At 37.0% G+C, this 26815-nt stretch overlaps 1 protein-coding gene across 2 annotated transcripts in view; it reads right to left on the minus strand.

Annotated features, from left to right (window-relative positions):
* Positions 1-4384: 4384 nt before the first annotated feature.
* chst10 (carbohydrate sulfotransferase 10) overlaps positions 4385-26815 on the minus strand; it is a 262179-nt gene continuing 239748 nt past the window's right edge. For both annotated transcript variants that reach the window (XM_039743942.1, XM_039743941.1), the window contains exon 6: positions 4385-8219. In XM_039743942.1, the coding sequence (XP_039599876.1) occupies positions 7682-8219 (538 nt within the window). In that variant the 3' untranslated portion in view covers positions 4385-7681. The remainder of the gene's footprint in view (positions 8220-26815) is intronic.

Raw genomic sequence — 26815 nt, forward strand, 5'->3', positions numbered from 1 at the left:
ATTTTGGTGTTTTGTGTCTTGAGTTGCCTGTCTGTTTGTCTTCCTGTTTTGCTGCCTGTAGATTCGTGTTTGGCCCGGATTGTCTCCTGTTTTGGGTATATGGACTATCTAGTGTCTTTCTGCTGCATGAGGAATGTCTGAGAATTTGATGTCGTCTTGCAAAGAAAGAAGCACTCCTGATTTCATTCTCATGTCATCATCTCATCAGGAAATACCACCAGGACTATCTTTACATTCACATACAGCGTGCTGATCTCTGGACTGTCTATCTCAATCATTTCATTTCATCAGTTGTTGCCTCCATGGAGTTCGTAGTGTGTGGTTTTTATTAGTGGTTAGTTATTGTTGAATTTGTGTTTATTGCATATCACCATGAAGGGAACTGGGGTGGGAAGCATTGTAGTTTTCATAGTTATATTTCTTTTATTATTGTTTAATACAGTCTTCTATTTCTGTTTTATTACCGGTTGCTTTTTTGTCCCTGTGAGGGAGTGTGTGTAAGTCGGGCCAAGGCTGGGTGTGTTCCTGGGATCCCCACCGAAAACTAAATAAATCACCGTCAAAGGCGGCGAGAATCTTAGCTGGGTTTTTAGTCCACTACCGTATGTTCCAACACCTTTCTCTAATGGCCACCATTGATTTATTCTACAGTAGCTCTTCTGTGTGATCAGACCAGACAGGTAGGCTTTGCTCCTCATGAGCATCAGTTAGCCTTAGGTACATATGACCCTGTTGCCGGTTCACCGGTTGTCCTAGCTGGGACAACGTTTGGTAGGTACTGACTACTGCACATCAGAAACACCCCACAAGATGTGCTGTTTTAAAAATACTCTGATTCTGACTACCTAGCCATTACAATATAAGTCTTGGCAAAGACTCTCAGATCCTAACACTCGCCCAGTTTTCCACCTTTCAACACATCATCTTCAAGAACTGACTGCCCACTTGCAGAGTAATATATCCCACCCCTTGACAGATGCCATTGTAACGAGATAATCATGTTATTCACTTCACCCGTCAGTGCGATTAATGTTGTGGCTGATTGGTGTGAACTAATGGACTTTAGGGAGTCTGCTGTCTTTGACAATACTCTTGGGTTATAGAGGGCTTATTCCTGAGTGTAAGTGAGCTCCATGATGGGGTAGGTCTCTTCTATTCCTGTCTGTGCACTCTGCTTAAGTTTAATTCTGTTGAGAGGTTGGGAATGTTGTACATCAGTGATAGTTCACAAAACACATTCACTCTCCACTCTGGCTTGCTGATTTTATGGGGAAAATGTCGCTAAAATGTCCGCAAATTTAATGCAATGAAAGAGAAAAAGATAAAGATAGTATTTGCAATTTAAAACTTATTTTTAATAGGCAAGTTTTAGATCCACTAAAAAAAATATCTGTGTAAAACAGAATCCAACTTTATTACTACAGGCATCACACACTAAAGGACGCGTTAGAGTTTCTAGTCAAAGAGCACATTGAATGTAAGGTCTGCAGTTGCTGACTCACATTGCCTGTGAGGGGGTCAAATTATATGAATAAAAATCACAAGAGAAGATGGTACAATTCCTTCATGACTTTCAGCTGAGTCTCATATTGCACAGCAAGAATATTGTGAACTCACCTCATTTTAGCAATTGTAGGCATCAGTAAAGATCAATCAATACTCAATTGCAGTTATGTATATTTAATAAGCTTAATAAACTTATATACTGTAAATAACCTGCTTAAGAAATATTTTTTTCTTATTATCGTTACACTCCTTGTTTTGCCATTTTAATAAGGTTTTATTATTATTGCCATAGAAGTCTCTAAGAAAGTATCTGTTGGGCTTTGCCAGGAGAAACACTATGAGTGTTCTTTACTTCCACAGATTTCTACTAAATTGGGGGTGGAGCTACTAGTCAAACACAAAAAATGGTTGATTTAAAACACAATATTAATTAGAAAAAAGAAAAATAACCCTGATAAGGCACACCTGTGAAGTGAAAACCATTTCAGGTGACTACCTGTTGAAGCTCATTGAGAGAATGCCAAGAGTGTGCAAAGCAGTAATCACAGCAAAGGCTGGCTATTTTGAAGAAACTAGAATATAAAACATGTTTTCAGTTATTTCACCTTTTTTTGTTAAGTACATAACTCCATATGTGTTCATTCATAGTTTTGATGCCTTCAGTGAGAATCTACAAATGTAAATGGTTATGAAAATAAAGAAAACACATTGAATGAGGAGGGGTGTCCAAACTTTTGGCCTGTACTGTATATATATATATATATATATATATATATATATATATATATATACACACTCAGCAAAAAAAGAAACGTCCCTTTTTCAGGACCGTGTATTTCAACAATAATGTTTTAAAAATCCAAATAACTTTACAGATCTTCATTGTAAAGGGTTTAAACAATGTTTTCCATGCATGTTCAATTAACCATAATCAATTAATTAACATGCACCTGTGGAATGGTCGTTAAGACCTTAACAGCTTACAGAAAGTAGGCAGGACACTAAAGAGACTTGTCTACCGACTGTGAAAAACACCCAAAGAAAGATGCCCAGGGTCCCTGCTCATCTGCGTGAACGTGCATTAGGCATGCTGCAGGGAGGCATGAGGACTGCTGATGTGGCTAGGGCAATAAATTGCCATGTCCGCACTGTGAGACGCCTAAGACAGCGCTACAGGGAGACAGGAAGGACAGCTGATCATCCTCGCAGTGGAAGAGCCCGGATCTCAATCCCATTGAGCACGTCTGGGACCTGTTGGATCGCAGGGTGAGGGCTAAGGCCATTCCCCCCAGAAATGTCCAGGAACTTGCAGGTGCCTTGGTGGAAGAGTGGGGTAACATCTCACAGCAAGAACTGACAAATCTGGTCCAGTCTATGAGGAGGAGATGCACTGCAGTACTTCAAGCAGCTGGTGGCCACACCAGATACTGACTGGTACTTTTGAATTTGAGCCTCCCTTCATTCAGGGACACATTGTGAAACATTTTTAGTTTATGTCTTATGGTGTTGACTCTTTTAGTGTTCATACAAATATTTACACATTAAGTTTACTGAAAGTAAAACAGTTGAAAGTCAGAGGACGTTTCTTTTTGCTGAGTATATATATATATATATATATATATATATATATATATAAATAGTGTTATGACCCCCGTTGAATTTGAACTTTGGACATGCTGGATCTCCACAACTGCTGAGCACCTCAATCCTGGGACTTTTCAATTGCAGGCTTCAGAAAGACTCCACTCTCCAGGCCTCTCTGCCAGCACTTGGACAAGACAACAGCAACTGCAGTGAGAGCAGATGAGCTAACAAAAAGTGAGACTGAGCAAGGTGAGTTCTACTGCAACATTTACCATGCCAGTGTTTGCTGGCAGAGCAGAGCCTGATGTTGACTATGATGAATGATTCTTCAATACAAGCATAATATTATTTATGTCACGATTGTTTTTAGTTGTAGTGGTTATTTTGCCACTGTTGAGGGCTGATATGGCAGAGTTTATTTTCCAGCGCATCCATTCATGGTAGGTACAGCAGCCAATAAATGAGGAGTGCAGAGAGCACTGCACAAAAGGAAACAAATCTATAGTGGCTTAGGAGTTTGACAAGCCTCCTTCGTTTGCACAGTCCAAATTCTTTCATAGGCCATTGTCCTTCACAACCTGTTGCCATTGTAAGGACTGTACTTCCATGCTCACTGACTGTTAACTCTTGTATACATCCACCCCTAAGACTGATGTCATACTACTCAACCAAAAGATTATTTACATAATATTAAGAACTTCACAGCACATGTAAGTTAAGGTCATGCTTGAAAATCCTTAGAAACATAATATATTGTGACATTGCCAAGTGTCTGATAAGAGCAAACCTCAAAGTACAATCTAGGAAATCACACAAGAACAAAAAAGTTTTAATGAAATTCATTCATTTACCCAAATATAGTTCATCAGCCTTTATTTACCTGACTTATTTAAGATATTGTTGAGATATGCTGGTCCCCAAAGCACCACAGAGTCATTGGTCCCTATATTTGAACTGTTGCGTTAAGGAATAGCTTCTAATATTAGTTCAAATTTGTCATCAACCAATTTCAGTCTCTGACTCTTTACGTTTATGAAACAACATATTTTAAATTACCATCCACTCTACTAATTCTCTGAATTTTAAACAATGTTATTACAGACATCCCAAGTTGAAATTTCCAGAAATCAGCGTCTTCACTCAGACTCCCAGAAATGATAACCAATCTCTTTGATTTTCATTATAAAAACCACAGGGTGACCCCCTTGAAAGGGTGCCCATTGGATTGGAAACGCCAAAAGGGACCTCTTTGAGAGAATGCCCATCAGAAATCAGACACGAAAAAAAAAAAATCTAAAATGATTTGGTATTTTACTCACTTGGAAAAATTTAAATCAGGTTTGGACAGATAAAGTAAAAATGTAAAGGAGGAGCTTAAGGCTTGCTGAAACTAATTACTGTTCTACTCTCATTTCTTTCAGCAAATTAATTTAATTGCTTTTTTTCTCTCCGTCTTAATACCCCTCAAAAATCTTATATCATTCCCTGCTTCATTTGATGTGGCCCATCAGAATTTAATGAAGATTACAACATACCTTACAAGTAAGATAAACACGTTCAAAATGATCATCTAATGATGACACTTGCCCTTTGCTTCCATGTTTCTTAAGATTTTATCATTGGTAGTGCTAGTGAAGGTCTTTAGCTCACTAAAATTGACTTACAGTTTGTTGGAATTCATTTATTTTTGAAATTCTGACATCCTTGATGTTTCTTAATCCTTTTATTTTTTTTTTATTTGGTCAACTTGTCAATTACATCTGGTGTAGTACCGGATAGTTTCAAAACTTCAGTTATGTTGCCATTACTTTAAAAAAAAAAAAAAGACAATTTTCTTGATTTTCCTACAGCCTATCATCTTCCTTTCTAAAGTTTGGAAAAAATATGTTGCAAACCAATTACTACATCACTTGTCAAGCAATGATCAAATTCAGTCTGGATTATGATAAACAATCATTTTAAAATTTTGCTTTTACCCATCAAGGCATTACACATTAAATCTTGTAATGCAGGTTTACAATTGCACATTTATGCTGAGGATGTTTAGCTTTCTTTGGTGATGAAGGAGGATGCTTTCACTGATTTTGCTCTACTTTACAATTATTTAAACAAAATTTAGATGTGCTTAATGTTTTGTATCTAAAGGTGGAGAAAACTCAGGTGTTATGTGAAATACCAGGTAAAAATATGAAAACCATAACTGAAAGGTATTTAATTTTAGGTTAAAATAAAATTAATTTTAGTCAATACATGTGCAATAGGAGCATTGTATTTGATTTTGAACTCTGTTTGTTATGCACAAATAAAAACCAGCTATAAACCGGCTTATTTCCATTTAAGGAATGTTGTATGAATTTGTCCTTATCTTACTTTCACTGCTGCTAAAATACTAATGAATGGTCTCATTGTGATGCTATATACCATATATAGTGATCTGCTGAAACAAACTATATATAAATCTACAAATGGTACAAAATTCAGCTGCGCATCTTCTGATGTGTACTAAGGTACGTTTCTGATTAACCACGGTGTTATGCCCTTTGCATTGACTTCCAACTGATAAAAACAATCATTTAAAAAAATAGCTTTTATCCTTCAAGGCATTACACAATCTCCTCCACTTTAATAGACGCTCATCATCTTGGAGTTCCAAAACATGATCTGGGCCAGTTCAAGGCATAGGCTGAGAAGGCAACAGCTTGGGGGCACCATGTTGATGGTTTACATGCGATTGTGAATGTGACTATCTTCAAGGGGTAATACTGATCAATTTCATATGTGATTTATTAGTTGACAGATCTTCAAGTGAGAGCTTGTTGATTTCATAAAGGATCGTTTTGGTGCCGATCTTCAAAGATCTCTTTTGGGGTGCTTGCAACCAACTCTGTCTATGGATGAAATGTACCCTTGAGCCAGTCCTGAACAAAGGTGTAAAATCAGGTATAAAATCTTTGAGGCTCAAGCCACTAGCCATTATGCTCCCGAACTTTGACATGCTATTTTCCCGGTTAGCATTACGCAGCAGCAGTGTTTGCTTAAAAACGTTCAAATCAAGATTAAAGGTTTTTTTGACTTGAACATGCCTTTAATTCCATATTAAGCATTTTTAAGTTCATTTATTATTTTATTTTTTGCTCTGTTTTATGTAATTGCATTTTTATTGATTTATCTTTTACTATGTTTGTATTGAATGTGCTTTTTATGAAGTAACTTAGACACTTTATGTATATATCAGCATTGGAATAAAATCCTCAAATCTGGAACAACAAACAGAGAAAAGAAAATTCCAAGAATTTTCATGCTAGTTGGCTGTCAATTTCAGCTACCATGCATTTTACCAAAGCTACTGATTTTACAGTGGAGTGCTGATCCAAAACATTTTATGTGGAGGATGACAGGGTGACACAGTGGTTAAGACTACATAAGTTAAGTTCCGGCTACCTCTTGCCTTAAACTGAAATAAGTAGGTGTAAAAATAGATGGACGGAGGATAAATCTCAGCTCAACCTTATCAGATCTTGGCACACTATACTGAATGTAAAAGTTACTTTAGACTGTTCATACAAGACTCTTTAAGCTGCTGCTTATCATTAAGCAACTAATATAAATTATAAAAAAAAGATTAACATAATTGTTGCTGAACTACATTTAGCAGTCACTACCCAAAGAAAACATGGGGTGGCAGAATTGGCACAGTTGGCAATTAGGGTTAGGTTTAGGGTAGGGGATATCAGCCCGAAGGCCGTATCAAAAACGCATGGGTACCGATCCTCTTCCTCCTAGTCAAAAGCTAGAAATGGTTTCATTTCTTTATCTGAAGAGTGCATTATGAGCCCTGGTGATGAACTATCTTGTTAAATAGTTAAATAGTTATAATGCATTATGGCTTGAACAGAAACACAAGTTAATCAATTTATCTATTCATCTATCCAATTTCTAACCTCTTTAATTCAGGTCATGGTTATGGGGATGGAATTATCGTAAGAGCATTTGGCAACAGGCCGGAATCAGCCCTGAAGAAAATTGCCAGTCCATTGCAAATACCACTGGCACACACATTGACATACACTCCTATGGGAATGCTTTAGAGACATCAATAATCCTATCATTTTTGGGATGTGAGAGAAAAAAAAAAGCATATGCCAATGTAAGATTGTGCAGACCCCATTTAGACAATGAGCAGGGATCATTTGAACCTGAACTTTGAAGTTGTCAGAGAGCAATGATATCTGATGCACAAATGTGGTGCCCTAATCAACATCCTAAACTGAAAATGACATCCCGACAGATGAGACGATCACAAATAGATAAATGGACAGGTGGCTGAATGAGTATCTGACGAGTAGTTGATGATGAGCATTCGGAAAGAACTTTTCTCTAGGAAGCACATTTAGGAGGGATGATATCAGTAAACTGAATTTCTGATTCCCAAGATAGGCTTCTGTGCTTTATTTTTTTCTTGCTGCATGCAGACTTTTCACCCAAGCAGCAATGACTCTTCTCTTAATTCATCTTTACATTATTAAAGGGCATATTTTGTACATACACTTCTTATAAAACAAATAAAAACAAACTAAGTTCTAAGAATAGGTTAATCCAGTAAAAAATCAGGTTTTTTATAGCCAAAAAGTGTAAAGTCTCCCTGAAATCTCGCATAGAGTCTCTGGATGTCTCTTTTCCCAATTCCAGAAAAATACTGTTCCACCTTTGTCTTGTTGTATAAAGTGATACCTGGTGGAATAGTGGGATAGGACACTAAATGATCAATGCCAGCTGCTTTGAGTATATATGGAGCATCCCTCTCCAGAGTCTCGTGATGTCCGATAGCATTGTACACAATGTCACAAGGAGCACAAAGTTCCACATATGTTATCCAGTGAATTATGTGGTCTCCAAACTGACGGTCTAGTCTCTTGTGGTTGGGATCCCCCAAGTATCGGACAAAGTCTTCAAATTGCAGGCCCTTAGCTTCTGAATGGTTCCTCCTATATTTCCGCATTATTGCTGGAGCGATGTCATGCTTGTACCAGGGCTCTGATCGTGGATTTTGTACAAACTTGTCCTTGAAGGCAGAAATCAATCTTTCAAATGGATCTCTTACAATGAAAAATTTGAAGTAAGAATTTAATCTAAAGAAAAACAGCAAAAGGAAAAGAAGAGTTAATGGCAATATTAAAAAAGCCAAATTACGACACATCACATTTTGTTTACTAAGAAAGTTAATGTCATGAACATAAATACGCAGAATAACACATACAGTAATCCCTCCTTGATCGCGGGGGTTGCGTTCCAGAACCCCCCGTGATAGATGAAAATCTGCGAAGTAGAAACCATATGTTTGTATGGTTATTTTTATATATTTTAAGCCCTTATAAACTCTCCCACACTGTTAACATTATTAGAGCCCTCTAGACATGAAATAACACCCTTTAGTCAAAAGTTTAAACTGTGCTCCATGACAAGACAGAGATGACAGTTCTTTCTTCTCTTCAAAGGAGCACCATCAGGAGCAGAGAATGTCGGAGAGAGAGAGAGATAAAAGCAAGCAATCAAAAAATCAATACGTGCTTTTAAGTATGCCAAAGCACCACAATAAAGCGGCATTTTGTAGAGGAGCCTCTGTATCCTCTAGGCAAACAGCCTCTGTGCAAACAGCCCCTCTGCTCACACCCCCTCCGTCAGGCGCAGAGAATGTCAGAGAGGGTGAGAGAGAGAGAAAAGCAAACAATCAAGCACCGCGCGGGAAGCATATCTTATATCATTGAGGAGTTTTAGTTAATATGTAATACATGCTCTGATTGAGTAGCTTCTAAGCCATCCGCCAATAGCGTCCCTTGTATGAAATCAACTAGGCAAACAAACTGAGGAAGCATGTACCATAAATTAAAAGACCCATTGTCCACAGAAATCTGCGAACCAGCGAAAAATCCATGATATACATTTAGATATGCTTACATTTAAAATCCGCGATAGAGTGAAGCCTCGAAAGTCGAAGCGCGATATAGCGAGGGATTACTGTATTGTCATCCATACATGTCTGAAGTTTTGCCTTCTGGGCTCATTTGCGGTAAGCACAACCACTCCGGGACACAAGGTGGCACGGTCGCTGATGGTATCGCCTCCCTTTTTTCCCCACAGCCCTGAGAAACCGGCCAATGAAGGAAACTGACTCTGCCCCCCCTATGGCTCCGCTGCTATAAAAGCCAAAGGCTTCCAGCAAAGAGCTCACTCAGGAGAAAGCAGATTGATGACTAGAGCTCAAATGAAGAAGCTTCTTGTTTAATTTTTAAGTTAAGTTTTTCATTTTACTTAATTGGACATACCGTTAAGCACCTGTTTCTATTCAAGACTGTGAAATTATTAAAAGGGGGGATCCAGATGGTGCCCCAACATTTCTTCCGTGACCAGTGTATTTCCTCACTCGACAATATACATATTAAATAAAATTTTAATATCTAGCCGAGTTACTCATTTATGATGGGTATATCAATACTTCAAAACTGTAAAAAAATAAACAGCTCTTGATTTAATTTCTTAAATATTCCCACAGAAATAAATCCAAAGCCAAGAAAGTAGCAGAGATAAAAAGCGAAATTACTAAAATAGATTAAGAACATGCCAGACTACCAAGCAAGACTCTACATAGGAGTAGGCAGGCTCTACATTCAGAATTAAACCTCTTGACAATTAAAGAAACTGAACAACTAATCTACAAATCCAGACATCATTACTATGAACATGGAGAGAAAGCTAATAAGCTTTTAACTCAACAAATTCACAAGCAAGATGTGCGCAACGCAATCTCGGTAATCACTAACACGAACGGAGATAAAATCGTCGAACACCAAAATATAATGCACACTTTCAGAGACTACTATAAATCCCTATATACTTCTGAGTTTAAAGAAGACAATACACAATCTAATGCATTTCTGGATACATTACAGTTAACACAAATAGACGCTTTTAGTGTGGAGGAACTTGATAAACCTCTGGTGTTATCAGAATTACTAGATGCTATAAAGTCACTCCAAGGTGGGAAAGCAGCAGGCCCTGATGGCTACCCTGCAGAATTTTACAAGAAATTCTCCACTCAGCTAGCTCCCCTCCTATTAGCAACATTTACAGAAGCCAGAGATAACCAATCTCTTCCACAAACCTTTGCCAAGCACTAATCACTGTCTTCCCAAAACAAAATAAGGACTTATTACAATGTGCATCATACAGACCAATTTCAATTCTGAATAACGTTAAAATACTCTCTAAAATCATAGCTAGAAGGATGGAGAAAGTGCTCCTCTCGGTAATACCACAAGACCAAACTGGATTTATTAGGGGACACTTATCTTCAAATCTTGACGCCTGTTTAATGTAATATACTCACCAACTAAATCAAACACCCCAGAAATATTATTATCATTGGATGCAGAAAAAGCATTCGACATGATTGAATGGAAATACCTTTTTACTACATTGGAGAAGTTTGGGTTTGGCCCGAACATTTGTGCATGGATTAAATTACTGTATACTAACCCAGAAGCTTCAGTTTGCATCAACAACATTTGCTCAGACTACTTTAAACTAGAACGTGGCACTAGACAAGGATGCCCTTGTCACGCTGCTGTTTGCATTGCCATTGAACCACTGGCAATACATTGTCGAAATACTGATCAGATAAAGGGGATTAGCAGAGAAGGACTGGAACAGAAAATCTCATTATATGCAGATGATATGGTACTGTATATATCGGACCCAGAAAATTCTGTGCCTGCAGTCTTAGCAGCACTCACAGAATTTCAAAAGATCTCTGGTCTCAGAATTAATCTGAATAAAAGTGTACTCTCTCCAGTGAATTCTCAAGCACATAATATTAGATTAGACACCCTACCTTTTATAATTGCAGAACAGTTTAAATACCTAGGAGTAAACATCACAAGTAAACATAAAGCTCTATATCAACAAAATTTCGCGTCTGCATGGAAAAAATTAAACAAGACTTGCATAGATGGTCAACCCTTCATCTCACACTAGCTGGAAGAATTAACACTGTTAAGATGAATATTCTTCCTAAGCTCCTTTTTATTTCAAAACATCCCAATATACATTAATAAATCATTCTTTAAGCAATTAGATTCAACAATAACCTCATTTATTTGGAATTCAAAACTTCCACGCATCAAAAGAGTGACCCTACAAAGACAAAAGGTGGCATGGCTCTACCTAACTTCCAGTTTTATTACTGGGCAGCAAATATACAGGCGATAAGAACCTGGACACAAATAGAAGAACATAAACAGGCATGGACCGCAATAGAAGTAAAATCTTGCAGTTCTTTGTATTCCTTGCTCTAAACACACGCTATCGTCAATATACAAATAACCCAATTGTGCTCCATTCACTTAGAATCTGGAACCAATGTAGAAAGCATTTTAAGACGGAGAAGCTTCTATCTGTGGCACCTCTGCAAGAGAACCACCTCTTTCAACCTTCACAAACATATGCAGTTTTAATATCTGGAAAAATTTGGAATTAACTTGCTTAGAGATCTTTATATAGACAATGTCTTTGCATCCTATGAACAATTACATTCCAAATTTAACATTCCAGCTACACATTTCTTTCACTATCTTCAAATCAGGAACTTTGTTAAACAGAACCTTCCAGATTTTCCTCATCTTGCACCCTCATCCATGCTGGAAAAAATATTGCTCAATCTCAAGGACTTAGACTCCATCTCTACAATATACAAAATCATTTTACAATCCCTCCTTTCAAAGATCCAAGAGGACACTGGGAAAAAATATATCTCAATTAATATATCAGAAAAGGAGTGGAAAGTAGCAATGCAGAGAATTCACTGAGCTCCATATGCAAAGCATACAATTATACAACTCAAAATTATATATCGAGCACATCTGTCTCGACTAAAACTCTCAAAATGTTTCCAGGGCATGATCCAACCTGCGAGCGTTGCAACCAAGTCCCAGCCTCACTAGGTCACATGTTCTGGGCCTGCACCAAATTAACATTATTCTGGACAAAAATTTTTAATTACCTCTCAGACAGCCTTGGACTCACAATCCCTCCTAACCCATTAACAGCTGTGTTTGGGGTTCTTCCAGAGGGCTTAAAGTGGAGAAAGACAAACAAATTGTAATTGCATTCACTACACTTTTGGCACGCAGACTTATTCTGATAAACTGGAAGAACCCAAACTCTCCTCTTTAAGTCAGTGGGAAACCGATGTGTTATATTATTTGAAATTGGAAAAATCAAATACTCAGTTAGAGGATCCGTACAGACTTTTTCAAAACATGGCAGGATCTAATCAGTAATATTTTAAAATAAGTTCATAAAGCACAGAGAATTTATTAATTTAGGTATGTTTACAAGCCTTAAATTTAACGTTTGGCTTGCTCTCTCTCTCAGGGGTGGGGATCGATCTGTTCTTAACTCAATTTTTCTTTTTGTAAAACTTGATTGCTTTGTATGGATTGTAATAAAATAATAATAATAATAATAATAATAATTTCTTAAATATTTATTCCACTCTATAATGCATATTGACATTACACTTGCAGAAATGTTACAATGAGATTGAAATAATAAATATATTGTTATTTATATAAAAGCCAACTAGGGTGAATAAATGTCAGATGTCAAGCGATTTCTCCTTAATGCACAACATTATTTTCTGTTTCTCCAATATTAGCTTCTTTACACTGGCTGCCTGTCAGTTTTCGAATTGATTTTAAAATCTTGTTGCTAGTTTTTAAATCTTTACACGGACTTGCTCCTGCCTATTTATCCGAATTGTGTGTTTTACACCAGCCATCCAGAGTGCCTAGATCTTCTGGTCAGTTGTCTCTTGTTGTCCCTCGTACTAAGTGTAAAACTAAGGGGGATAGAGCTTTTGCAGCTGCTGCTCCTCGCCTGTGGAACTCTTTACCTCATCACATAAAGAAGTCGTCTACAATTGAACTGTTCAAAACTCATTTCTATTCACTTGCATTCCGTGACCTTTAGTAATACTGATGGTTTCCTCATTGTGATTATGTAACGTTACTTCTATTTATTTTATTTATGTTCATTTATTTTATTTCTATTTATGTTATTCATGTTAATTGTATGTTTTTCTTTAATTCTATTGTAAAGCACTTTGGCCACAGCATTCCTATGTTGTTTTAAATGTGCTATATAAATAAAGTTGACATTGACATTATTTTGTTATATGTTGTGGAGCATATAAAAGCAAAGGCCTGTTTGACATCACTAGTGAGCAAGCAACATAAAACAGCACATGAGAAACAATCTGTTCATTAAAACAATGCCTGCAAATTTCAGCATCTGACCTTGTCATCTGTCAATGGTCATATCAAAATTGTCGTGAACAGAAAATTATTTGGAACCATTCTTAGGATGAAAACAATTAAACCTGTTCTATTGACTGCCAGTATTTCAGCCTCTACACCATTCAATGTTTGGTTTCAAACGGTTGTTTTGCCACTCTTGGTTTTCAGAATCCCCCATCAGATACTTTTGTCTGTCATCATCAGATTTTGGATTTAAAAGTGTTCCCTTTCGAGAAGGAATATTATTTGACAATTAATAAAAAAAGAAATAGAAGTAGCAAAAATGTACTGACTTTATTCCATAGAATGTGAATGGCTAGATCTGACAGGATGTACCATCAACAAAAAACTTTAACTGTCAAAGTCTGTGAGTTCACTTCTGGAGCAGTACTGAGGTAATGAATACACTGCTTTTTAATCAGGTCTGCCTTTAATTTATCTCTAAACTTTAATGACAATCTGTGTGTATGCATCTTTGATTTGGGAGGTAAGAAAATAATGTATCGCATAGCAAGATTTCTCAAAGAAGCTATCCATCCCTGAGCCACAGGGGCAGAAAAAAGTAGTTTATTGTATACTGTGACAGGGATCAAGACAAATGTACATAGTAAATTTCATGTAAATCGGTTGAGTCATTCTTGACTAATGCCCAGACAGACAATCTTAACATTATTTATATTGATAACTGCATCTTTGATCTTTTTGAAAGTGTCATTAATGTAGTCGGTCCTTTAAGAACTTTGTCCATATATTTTAAGCAGGTTTGAGAATAACTGACTGGTATTGTAATGTCCTGTTGTTTCATTAAGACTGTCTTGAAACTGATAGAAACATATTTCTAAAAATGCAGTAGGATTTTCCTTTTGTACTATTAAATAATGAAATTGCCAAAATATTCAGTTGTTTTTCAGTGCTACTGGTAACAAAGTGTATATTTGTGCTGGAAAATTGCATAATCAAGAATAAAAATTTAAAAGTAAACAATCTGCTTTCTCCTGAGTAAGCTAATTGTCAGTGGTATCTCTAATTGCCTTAAGATGGACATAATTGATTGATTTATAATTGGCCCCTGACTGAGCATGATTGAAATCAAAGTTCCATTTTCTGGATTAAAAACTCTTTTAATATAACTTTTTTATATATATATTTTGGGTATTTCATGGTTTCTTCACTCAGAGATGCTTGTTTATTTCAATCTGATTTGGCAAAGATTATTTTTTAATATCTTATTTTTATTGCTTACGTGATGCTCCATGTAGCATCACATAACTGCTTCTGTTGCTTTGCTGAAATCACAGGTTACGATGTCTTAAATATGAAGGCGGTTGCATTACCTGCTATCCCTAGATACATAAATCTATGTCTTGCATTTCTCAGCACAGTACGTTTACTTCTCAAGTAGGTCCTAGCATTAGGTGTTTTCCTGGCTCCTTGGACTTTGTTTCATCTACAACTATTGATTCACGTCTTTCCTTTTCAATTATGGTTGCCAGGTTATTATAGTCTCTTAGTTTTGACCCCCACATGTTCCTGATCATGTCTTTTGCTTTTACTCTCCCGGTCATTCATCTTCTGCACAAACACTTTAAACATTTTGGTGTCTCATAACACAGTCTGTTTAGGAATTATTGCATACACAATGAATTTAAAGGAAGCATATAAAAAATAGACTAAAGGACATTGTAATTAACTCAGAAATAAACTGGTGCAATATTCTAAGATTAGGAAAAGGGTATAAAAGGTTGTACTGTTCAGTGCACTGTTGGTTCAATAATCAGAAATACGAATTGCATTACACAGCCCTGATACTGCTTAGAAAAAGACACCATTTAAAACTCAAATTCAAACATGGAGACGTTTGAGGAAAGTTACTGAAAGGCCAGTGATCGTGTAGAAAGGTGGCTAGACAGCTATATCAAGAGATCTGCATAAAACTAAGATGAATGGGAGGGACTGTAAACCAAAGGAGTCATCTTAAAGCCCCTATGTAGTTTGCCAGAAAGCACAAGCATGTACTGATGATGCCAAGATTGAGCTTTTTCACCTAAATTCAAGGCACTCAGTGAGGTACCATACTAACTTTGTACATGTGATTCTGCCAACTGTCATGTAGTAGTAACGCAAAGAGGTCACTGGTGTTAAACAAAACCACTAACTGGTGACGTTTCCTAAAGAAATGACATGTAAAGATGGCATTGCAATGACTCAAAAAGTGAGTAACAAAGTCAAAATCAAAATAAAATTGCAAAACCACAGGTGAGAGGGGAGTGAAGTTTAAAGCAGAACATTCAAAGACAACCAGTTCTTCAGTTAGCTGAAGCTGGACCAAACAAAATAAAATAACATACATAGCAATCATTAGAAAACACATGAGCACAACCTATAAAAAACAGCACCACCCTCATACACACAATTTTATCTTGATGGCTGCTGCATTTACTGCACAGAAAGTCAAAGGCCCCTTAACCGACAAGGCTCACTTCTCTGCATTTGCCTTACTTTTGTTAGACTGGTCTCTCTTTGAGGGATGCTGGTCTTTGCACATGCACAAGAAATGCATTCTCATGATAAGCAGCTCTTTTGAGATACCAGATAAAGTTAGCTTACAATGTAATGTGATAAAGAGAACTAGCAATGTTCAGAAACTAATAAATCACAGTGCTTTTTTCATATTAAATAAAAAACTACTTACAAATTTTAAAATGTTACAATCAACATTTGTTTGGTTTTGGTGTTTTTCAAAATAAGCAGAAAAGTAAAAATCAATGAACAGTCATTTTTCATTGTAAACAAACTGCAAGTATAAAGTATCTTGTGTCCAGGGTACACCTACGATTTCTATGTAGCATCAATGAATGACAGACACAGATACAGTAGACAGACAGGCAGATACCAATGCAATGGATGTGTGTATGGAATTTGGAGAGAGAATGAGCAAAACTGAAGATTTACTTGGCTCTGAATGGGTACCATACTGAGTGTCAGAGGTGCTGGCATGAGTGAAAGGTTTTGCATACTGCATTTTGCGTACTGCTGGGATTGGCTACAGCAGACCCCCGTGACCCTGTAGTTAGGATAATGGATGGATGGATTATGCCATGGATGTTTCACAAAATACCCAAAATATAAAGAGCAAATCAACTTGCAGTCATGTGGTTGCAAATAAATAACTAACTGAAGGGATCAACGAATGGTGATGGTTATGCTGCTATCAGTTCATGAAGAGCCAAATGATGCACAACTGAATGTGCATCTTGTCGTACATTGTTACAGAATGGCTATGACAGCTAAGGGTGATTCATTTCTATCATTGGGAAACAAGAATGCACAGTTACAGGGTAACATAAAATCATACCACTTCCTACAGATTCAGAGGAAAATTCTAAAAGTCCATAGGTGCATTTAGAAGGATGACAACAAAGCAGATTAGTGGTGGCAGTGTAATGTTTTGGCACATGCTGGGTCCTGTAATAAGCAGTAGAACAACATTTAAACACCACAGATGATGTCCACATTGTCAATGATCAGGTGCATCTCATCATGGCAGTGGTGTACCCATCTGCAAATAAACTTAGCATAATCCTACACACAACTAGTGTACAAGGGCTCAAACTAGCCTATTAAATCAGCCTGTAGTCTCCTTTATTACAAGTGACAATGTTTGTTTCTTGCCATAACACTGGGAGGTCAAAGCAAGCAATAGTTTCCCAGTTCTTGTCCTGCAGGAGGGGTGTCCTTACAGTAATAAAGTGCCTACCACATTAGGAGTTGTGCCTGCTTAAAGATAATGGCAGCAGCTAATCATCAGCAGAGCAAAGTTAAGCAGAGGAGAGTGTAACCAGTGTACCACACTAAATAAGACCTCCAGCAGTTATAGGGTCATGACAATAAACTCTCTTTAATGCAGTGGCCTCCTCAGTCTAAACCATATACCTTAATCCTGTCAACCATTTGTGGGATGACATGGTATGATCTAGTGGGAGCAGAAATACACCATCAGCTAATTTGCAATAACTATGATACACACTGGAGTCGACATCCTTGTGCTGTATGTTTTGATGAATTCAGGTTGTTCTGCAGGCAAATAAGAAATTATCTTGATATTAAGTGCTTATTCACTGAACATGGTAAGTGTGGGAAAGCAAAGTGATATTTTATGCTCCACTGCATTATTTTGGATTTAATTACAAAGACTAGATCATATTTCTTTAAAATAAAATGTGAATGTAAGTTTTAGAATCTCTTTAAATGCTATTATGCATTAATCTCAACAAAAGTGTGTTATACCTTAAATTTATCATATCCACGTTCGATGATATGAAAAATGCTAATATTTGTTAAGCTTAATTGAGTATAATATAGTATTAGATGCTATACTACACTACAAGCTATATTATATTGTGCTGCAAGGCACATTTTCTTAATATACTGAAGAGAGAATAGTTCAAATAAAACATATGACTTAAAGTAAAAAACAGCAAAAAGAAATGGAAATCCAGGATTTAATGTAGACAAGATCTTTAATTCCAACAAGTTTTGTTTGTAAGAGTTAAATGTTAATATAAAGAGGAGCGGCATGTCCACAGAGAGACAATCCATAGCAAATCTGCCTCAGATAGCGTGATTGTGAGCCAAGGGAAACAATGTTAAGCTGTCAAGATTTAGTGCCATTTTAACTTTGCAATCTGCCATTCTTAATTTATAATTTTAAATAAAAGGCATTAAACCTAGAAATGACAGGATTTTTGTTTCCTGTAAAGATATAGAACGAGCATCCGACTGTGGCAGTATTATTGATTCAATGTGATAGTTACTCAAGGACCGCATGCTGTTGTCTCCTGAAACTAGTCCCAATTACAAGATGATATTTTTTGAGAAACCTGTTTGACTAATAAGATGATATGATGTTATACAATAGGGTCGGCTGCTTGTTCTTCAGTGTTCCTTGATAGGTATATTTCTTTTATTATCATAACATTCTCAAAGAAGCATAATTAAATTCAGGGCCACAGTGGGGTAAGGGCCTATCCTAGCAGCACTTAGTGCAGAAAGCAAAAAGCCCTGGATACTGCACATGCAAAACAAGAAAAAAGCCAAAAGAAATATCACAATGGCTCACTGGTTCATAAGATACTGTCTGTATGCACATACAAACAATAATGAATATGATAACAACATAACCTGTTTACTAAGAGAAAACACTATGGAATAATGAAAAGCTCTGATTATATTTATATGAAGAAAGGTTTGTGGAGAAAATATACTGAATAAACTATGTTTCAAGATGTATAAATACAGAGGGCATACTGCAATATTTCAAAGCCATTGCAAAATATTTCATTACTCTCTCGGTTTTTCATAATGCTCTGCATGCAACAAGCAGAGAGAATCTGAATAACAGCAGCAATTTTTCAAAGCAGATGTGAAAGCTCTTTTCTAGCAAACTTGTTGGCTACATGTGGGTGAATGAGAGGGAGGTCAGAGGAATGGTGAGGATGCTGAGAGTACAGTTGGTGAAGGAGGATGAGTTTAAATACTTAGGATCAACAGTACAGAGTAATGGGGATTGTGGAAGAGAGGTGAGAAAGGTGCAGGCAGGGTGGAGAAGAGTGTCATGAATGATTTGTGACAGATGGATATCAGCAAGAGTGAAAGGGAATATCTACAGGGCGGTAATGTAACCAGCTATGTTATATTGGTTGAAGCCATTGGCGTTGACCAAAAAACAGGAGTTAAAGAGGTTAAGATTTGCTTTGAGTGTGACATGGATGGACAGGATTAGGAACAAGTACATTAGAGGGTTGGATGTTTGGGAGAACAGAGACCAGGGTAGTCAGAGAGGAGAGATTGAGTTGGTTTGGACATGTGTAGAGGAGAGATGCTGGGTATATTGGGAAAATGATGCTAAGGATGGAGATGCCAGGCAAGAGGAAGGCCTAAGAGAAGGATTATGAATGTGGTGAGAGAGAACATGCAGGTGATGGGTGTAACAGAACAAGATGCAGAGGACAGAAAGATATGGAAAAAGATGATCTGCTGTGGCGACCCCTAATGAGAGCAGCTGAAAGAAGAAGACAACAGACAGTAACCAGCCTTGGATCTGAATTCAGGTCTTTGGAGAGGTAAATGCCGCTCTTCATTTTCTAATCATTTTTCTTCCAAACTTTGCAGATGTAGGACATTTTTCTCCAATGGTATGAGAGAGGTTCAGTAGCACATCACTTACATAAAATGTAATATTTTTATAAAAATGTTTTGACATGTTTAATTTTTTTCCTTGTAATAACTTTTCCATTATATTGCCAAAAACTGATTGACTCTCAGTGAAGAATATAACTGAGATAAGCAATTTCCCAGAAGCTGATTAAAAATTATCGCAGGTTTGGTAGCACTTTAGTATCCATTATCAGGAGCTGTTAGGATTCTGTGTTTATAAAGTATACTAGAAGCCTTTCAAACATTAAATAAAACAACAAAAAATATGGTAAAATATTGTAAGAGTCTTATTTCTAATTATAATGTATTGTTTATAGCTTAGTTAATAAAACGTTTATAGACTATTTAGTGCTGCTCTACAAAAGGGTCTCTAAACTATAATGTGACCACAATTTAAAAAATATAAGTGTTATAAATACCACAATATAGGCATCCTGCACTAGAATCTCACATTCGCTCATTAAATGTGTTGGGCTTATACAGTATGTTTCTCCCTGCATTTGTGTGGGTCATACTTTAGGTTTTCCTCCTACATCTTCAAAAGATGTGCAAATCAGGGTAATTGGGGATTTCAAATTGGGTCTGTACGAGTATGTTTGAGTATACAGGGTGCAGGATTGTGATGGTTTCTGTCTTGAGCCCCATGCTAACAGAATAGGCTTCAGGCCCTCAGTAACTGTGAAGTGGATTAGGTGGGTTTAAGAATGTTAACATCATTTTGCTAATATGTATCTCATTTACTAGAGGTAAGGTATAATATAAGGCGTTAAATTTAAAACTATTAGTGAGAAAAAAGAAATCTCAATTTACTATGAACAATATTTTGGGGCCATTCTGCAGGTGTTAATTTTTTACCTAAATACTTTCATTCATTGTGGTTCTTTAATATGAAATCTCCCATTTCTTCCTTTCTGCTCCAGGAAGATTCAAGCGAGAAAAGTGTGAACTAAAATGTTGGCTTCAGCAAGGGTTTCACAGAACATCTTCTGATACAGTAAACAGAAGCTGCCTAGGCATAAATCTTGTCAGGAGAACAAGACCACTGGCACACAGCAGTCTATGAGTTTGAAACATTACATAAAAATGGTGAAACCGAATACTAAATCATACGTAATGGCAGGACAGATTTGTTCAAGCTTGAAAAGCAAGCAAGTGCTCATCCTAATAGGGTTGCCAATCAAACAGGAGAATCACCAAACTGAAACAAAGCCTTGGCTTCTCAAGTCACTGAGTCAGCACAAATCTCATTTCTGCCTCTTGCCTTGCATTACATTTTGGTGCAGAGTATTGCAAGTCTTTCTTTCACTTACATAAACCAAAAAAGGCCAGAAACAAATCAATCGTGAAGAAAAATTCTATTTTTCTATTAGATCACAGAATATAAGGCTCTGAGACAGACTGAGAAAACAGTTGTTTTTTTTGTGTTTTTTTTTTTAAATAAGATTTCCCATGAGAGGCTAGTTTTCTCACTACAAGGCAGAAATCTGGAGCAACTGGCATAAGCACAAAAGCAGATTGTTATAGTGTGAGGAAGTTTTTCTGATTAAGTTTAGGTCATAATTTGAGTCCCATGGGCTGGCTGTGGATGCTGCTCCTTTTAATTTTCGCAAATGACATGGATACTCTAGTTCCTAACTCATGGGACATCTGGATCAATTCATTGGTCAATCAGCCAGTCAATTATACTAGCATCTCATACAATATTATATTATTTACTAAACTCAGCTAACTGACTGACAAAACTGTTGATTACAACACCTCCAGCTACTGTTACTCCTGCTTGACCTGTTCAAAACTGCTGGACATTTGAGATCCTCCGATGACAGCATTCTCACAACTCTAAGGTCAGCCAATCAATCTGAAATTTCTATAACTCCATTCATACAGTAAACCATCACAAGTCTATACACAAATTGAGAATGCATCTCAATGTAAGTGGTAAACACATCAACTTGCAACAGCATCTCTATATAAAATCCAACGTCTGACTGTCTGTATGTCTGTACGCTTTTCACAAGAGAACGGATTTAGATCGGGTATTCTTCTATAACCAGTAAACCCCCGATTCTCTAAAGAATCGCAAATCCAATAATGGCAATCACTTTCTGTTCCCTCCGATCTTTGGAGGAATGAAAAATTGAGGGTGGGAGCGTCCTGGGAAAGTTTTAATTTAATTAAATAAATATATTTGTACTAAAATTAACCATTTATTAAAACTAAAATTGAAATGTAATTGTTATATCATTTAAGTCCAAAATGTCTTTGAGTTGCTGCACTTATAAGTAAAACAAATATTGGAGTGCAAAGGTTTAAATGAAGTAAATTGAAAACAAAAAATTCATAAAAAGGTAATTTCAAAATAATGAATCAAAAATTTTCTTATAAATAACATTTTTGGTAAAGATGATTTCCTGTCCTTGAATTAGCTCTCCCTGGTATGGAGTAGTTAAAACCTTCACTTAAACGTCACACGAATGCCAGACTCTTGAAAAGGCAACATAAAGTTGTCCATGTCCAAATACAGGCTCAGATAAGTAAATCCCTACTTTGTCCATGGTTTGTCCTTGGGATTTGTTGATCGTCATGGCAAATGCAGCCTTAATGGGAAATTGGCGTAATTTAAATTTAAAAGGTAATTCCAGGTCAGAACATGTAAGGAAAATTCTGGGAATCAAAACAGTATTGTCAGTATGGGATCCCGTAAGCACTTGTGCTTCAATAACATTTTCTCTCATGCTGTTCACGACCAACCGTGTACCGTTGCATAAACCTTGTTTAATATTAAGGTTTCTAATAGCAAGACTATTGTCCCTACTTTAAGGTTAAGATTGTGTTGTGGTAATCCAGCCGGGCTAATAGTATTTTAATATTCTAATGTGAAATTAAGATGCTCAGTTTCATGTTCAGAATCAACACTGTCAGTACTTAGAACAACGTGGCTTTCCCCAGGAAGCAATCCAATCACTTGGTTATTTATGTGGTCAACGTGAATAGGTTGTATATGTAGTGGTGTGCGCGTTCATGCGGCGGTTGTGTTGTGCACGGCTTGCTTCTGGCCTTTGATCCCGGCTTGGAGATATACATTACTAAACGAAGTTTGTATATGCGGTGGTGTGCGCGTTCGGGTGGCGGTTGTATTGGGCACGGCTTGCTTCTGGCCTCTGCTATCCGTGCATATATACAAACATAATTAAACGAAGTTTGTATATGCGGTGGTGTGCGCGTTCGGGCTGCAGTTGTATGGTGACCTGAAGTTTAGTTTACAGGTTGTGTTGTGTTGTTTGGGTGCCACCTACTGACTCTGGGAAGCTGCTGGGTTTGACTCTGGGAAGCTGAGGCGCTGTGTGCTTTTGGCGCTTCTGGCCTGTGGCATCCGTGCATATATACAACCTTCGTTTAGTAATATAGATTCTCTTGAACATTCTGGTTGATTTTGTGACTTCTCTCCTTGCGCTGTGCATCATAGTTTGCTTGAGGTACCGATTTATTTGCGTGAATCCAAGAGACACGCAGCAGGCCAAGGGGAGGGGGGCGGTGCCTTCACGCACCAGTCTTAGGGTGTTCCTTTCATCTGTTTAGCTAGCGAATGAGAGAACTACTTAACGGGTTTAGATCAGGTTTTTTTTCTATAATTTGCTTGAACATTCCAGTTGATTTTGTGACTTCTTTCATCACGTTAAGAAAGGTAGTTCACTTGCAGGAGCGATATATCCGTGCTAATCAAAGACAGAAGCTGCATGCCGGGGGTTGGGGGATGCTGGGGTGGGGGGAAGTGTGACGTCAGGAGTAGGGAGCTAGGCAGGGCCCTCTTCACTATCCTGTTTTTGACTACTATGTGGGTGGAGCCGCAGGGGAAGGCTAGTGTTAGGTTAAAAACATAAGAAATCTGACAAACAAAAGGAGACCATTCAGTCCATCAAACTGACACACCTTCCTGATACTGTGAGTTTACTTTATACTAAAATCAAATAAAATCTCTTGACTATGGACCAGTAATCAGCTACATGTCTTGGCAGTTGTTCCCAGTTCCTTCAACTCTTTCAGTAAAGAGGAGCATCCTGGCTTCAGTACTAAATGCACTTCCCCTTAATTTACACTGGTCTTCTTAAGTATGCGATTCACTGTTAAATTGCAAGAATTCTTCTGGATCTACTTCCTGCATTAGGTCTATAGTTTCCTCTATTCAAGTCTACATGGGATTAATTATTGGAGTCTGTCAGAGGAGGACATGTCCTTAAGTCATAGGATGTGCTTGGTTCCTCTCCTCTACACAGTTTCAGGTCCTGCTGTGTCTTTCTTGTAGTGTGGTGACCAGAACTTCACACAATACTCCAGATGTGGTCTCACTAGTAAATTATGCAGTCTGAGCATAATGTCCTTTGATTTATCTTCAACACTTTTTACAATATAACCTAACATTTTATTTGCTTTTTTAATAGCTTCTGTACATTGCTTAGATGATGAAAATGTTGGGTAAAGATAAACTTCTAATCTTTTTCAGAGGTCGCTTCCTTTATGACAGTGTGTCTCCCATCTTGTATTTATAACCGATGCTCCTTTTGCCCATAAATTGCATTTTCCAAGTGTTCACCCAGTACTAGAGGTTATCCAAGTCTTCATGAGTTGTTTCTTCTACAATCAGAGTGTCTGCCATTCCTGCAATTTTACTACCATCTGCAAATTTTACAAGTTTACTAAAGGATAATGTTTTCACAAGTAAGGAATTAATGAATAGCAGTGTGGAGTAAAGTAGTATGGTACAATTGTGATTAGCAAAGTAATAGAAAATTGGAATAAACATATAGTTATTAGCAAGAGGAGTGAAAATCAGAGATGAACTTCTAAGTGAGATTTGAAACAGCTCTTCAATGATGCTTCACAAAGGGTCCTAGGGAGAGAATTCCAGATTTAGCTGGACTAACCTCTATGCACAGTATTGAAACCAGAATTACTGACAGCAAGTAGTCTCTCTCACAATCTCGATCTCCCTTAATTTGGAGATGCCCAACAGCATATGACAAATGTGTGGTCACCTCAAGACAGCTGAGATACAACAACATTTAACATCAGTTTACATTTTTAAGCTTTTAGATCATCTACCGACTTATTAATTCTACATTGAGACTTCAAGACTCACATGGAATGCCAGAAGTGGAGTGATGAGAAGAATGAAAATGGCATTTTTTTTATTTTTAATTTCTGTGTTAATAATGAATTGTCCTTAACAAGTACCATATTCAACCTAGTATACCTAGTACTGAAGTACCTCTGGCATGACATTCAATTAGTGCTGGGTGGTATGACCAAAATTATATATCATGGTATTTTTCAAAATTATACCGGTTTCACTGTATTTTTTTTCCCATGCATGAGTGCAATTACTGCAATAGACTGGCTAATTATAACATATTCTACTGTCATGACAATTGCATATTGTACAAAAAAAAAAAACATTTTAATGTGCACACAAGCATTAATACAGGTTTGCATGGCCCCATAAAGTGATAGTTTTCAAGGGGATGGAACTAATGAAGAGAAGGAATCACATTGCATGACAGTTGCAGTCAAAATATAGAACCTTTTTATTGAACAAATTTTGCAAACAACTTAAACTGTAATTTTGACAACACATTTTCAACCATCTAAAGAGGCATTTAGACTTAGTAAAATATCCAGAGGTGCTTGTCACAAGTTGTATTGCACTGAACATGTCTTAGAAAAGGTATAAATAGTAAATATTTTTCGTCAACGAACTACACGTTTTGTTAATGTTAATCTCTGTCCACTGACACGTTAACTACTGTATATGGATTGTAATGCTATTGGTTATCTCGATCCACTGCTTGCTTTTTTTGTCATAGGCAGTACCTCTAGCAAACACGTCAGACTCGAGTTTCCTCTCGCTTTTTCGGTTTTACCAGAGGACATGGATGGTGCCAATCTTAGTTCCATGCATTCATGGTACCCTCCAAAGCATGTACGGTATGAACGGGTATACCTCCCCACACAACATTCAATGTTAAAATTCTGCCTAAAATTGATTGTGTTTGGTTTTCTAATTCTAATTTCTAGATGGTTTTCTAGTTTTCATATTTTAAATTTAAAATGACGAACAGGCCACCATCTGTGTAGTATGTACATGTGTTCATATTCTTCTTGTGTTTCCATATATGTTTCTCCAGGTCAACTTCATGCATCCCAAAGAAGTGCATGTTGGTCTAACTATTGACCTTAAATTTGTCCAGTATGAGTGAGTGTTGATGTGTGTGTCCTTGTGTATTTCATCTAATTTTTAACTCATTCAGCACTAGGATCCAGTCCTTCTGCACTTGATCCCAGGACAGGCTCTGGTCTCTGAACTGGATGGTGACATATATATTTGTTAATGGTATAGCCGAATGGTATTAATGCACATTGCACATAGTATGACTCTATTAAAAGACTAATAACAAGGGGACTATAGTCCTGTTTTATTCTATACAAACAAGGTTCAGAAAATCATTGAGGAGTTCAAGTATTATGAGTAATTTTTTTATCCTTTCTTTGGACAAGATTTTAAATCCTTCCAATGAGATTTTAAAAACCTTGCTAGAATGGCAACTAGTTTACAAATTTTTTTTTTTTTTAAATCTCATACTGAAATTGGATCAGCTCCACCAGGGCAATGCTTTCATTTTTTTAAAAAAAGAGGCTGCTCAGCACTGCCAGAGGTCAGCAATTCAGCAAGGAGCAGTAGTTGGAAAGAAAGTAAAATAAGTTGTTTGCTGCAAGAAAGCAATTGCTGCTGACAGTCTAGAATGGGAAGACACTTCCAATTCTTGAAACTGATGGGTAAATTGATGTGTCTCTGTCTGCTGACAAGCGCATTTCACTTCTTTTGCCAGGTGCAATTATGCAAAACTGAAATGATGACATTTTTGGGTGATCTGTCTCTTAAAATGTTTATGCATATAATTCTTCACACATTTCTCTACCAAATATGAGACAAACACTTTTTTATGTGAGCACTATAGTAATAAGAAATGCTGGATGGGTTTGTCCAAAAATTGGAAACAACGCAATGCATTTTTTAGCCTTTTCTTTAGTATAAATGCTTAAGGATGAGCCCTACGCCTGGCATTCTTGTGACTGTTTCTAAAGTCTGCAATGGTATTGAA

Source organism: Polypterus senegalus, chromosome 2 (genome assembly GCF_016835505.1).
Source record: "Polypterus senegalus isolate Bchr_013 chromosome 2, ASM1683550v1, whole genome shotgun sequence".
NCBI lineage: Eukaryota > Metazoa > Chordata > Cladistia > Polypteriformes > Polypteridae > Polypterus > Polypterus senegalus.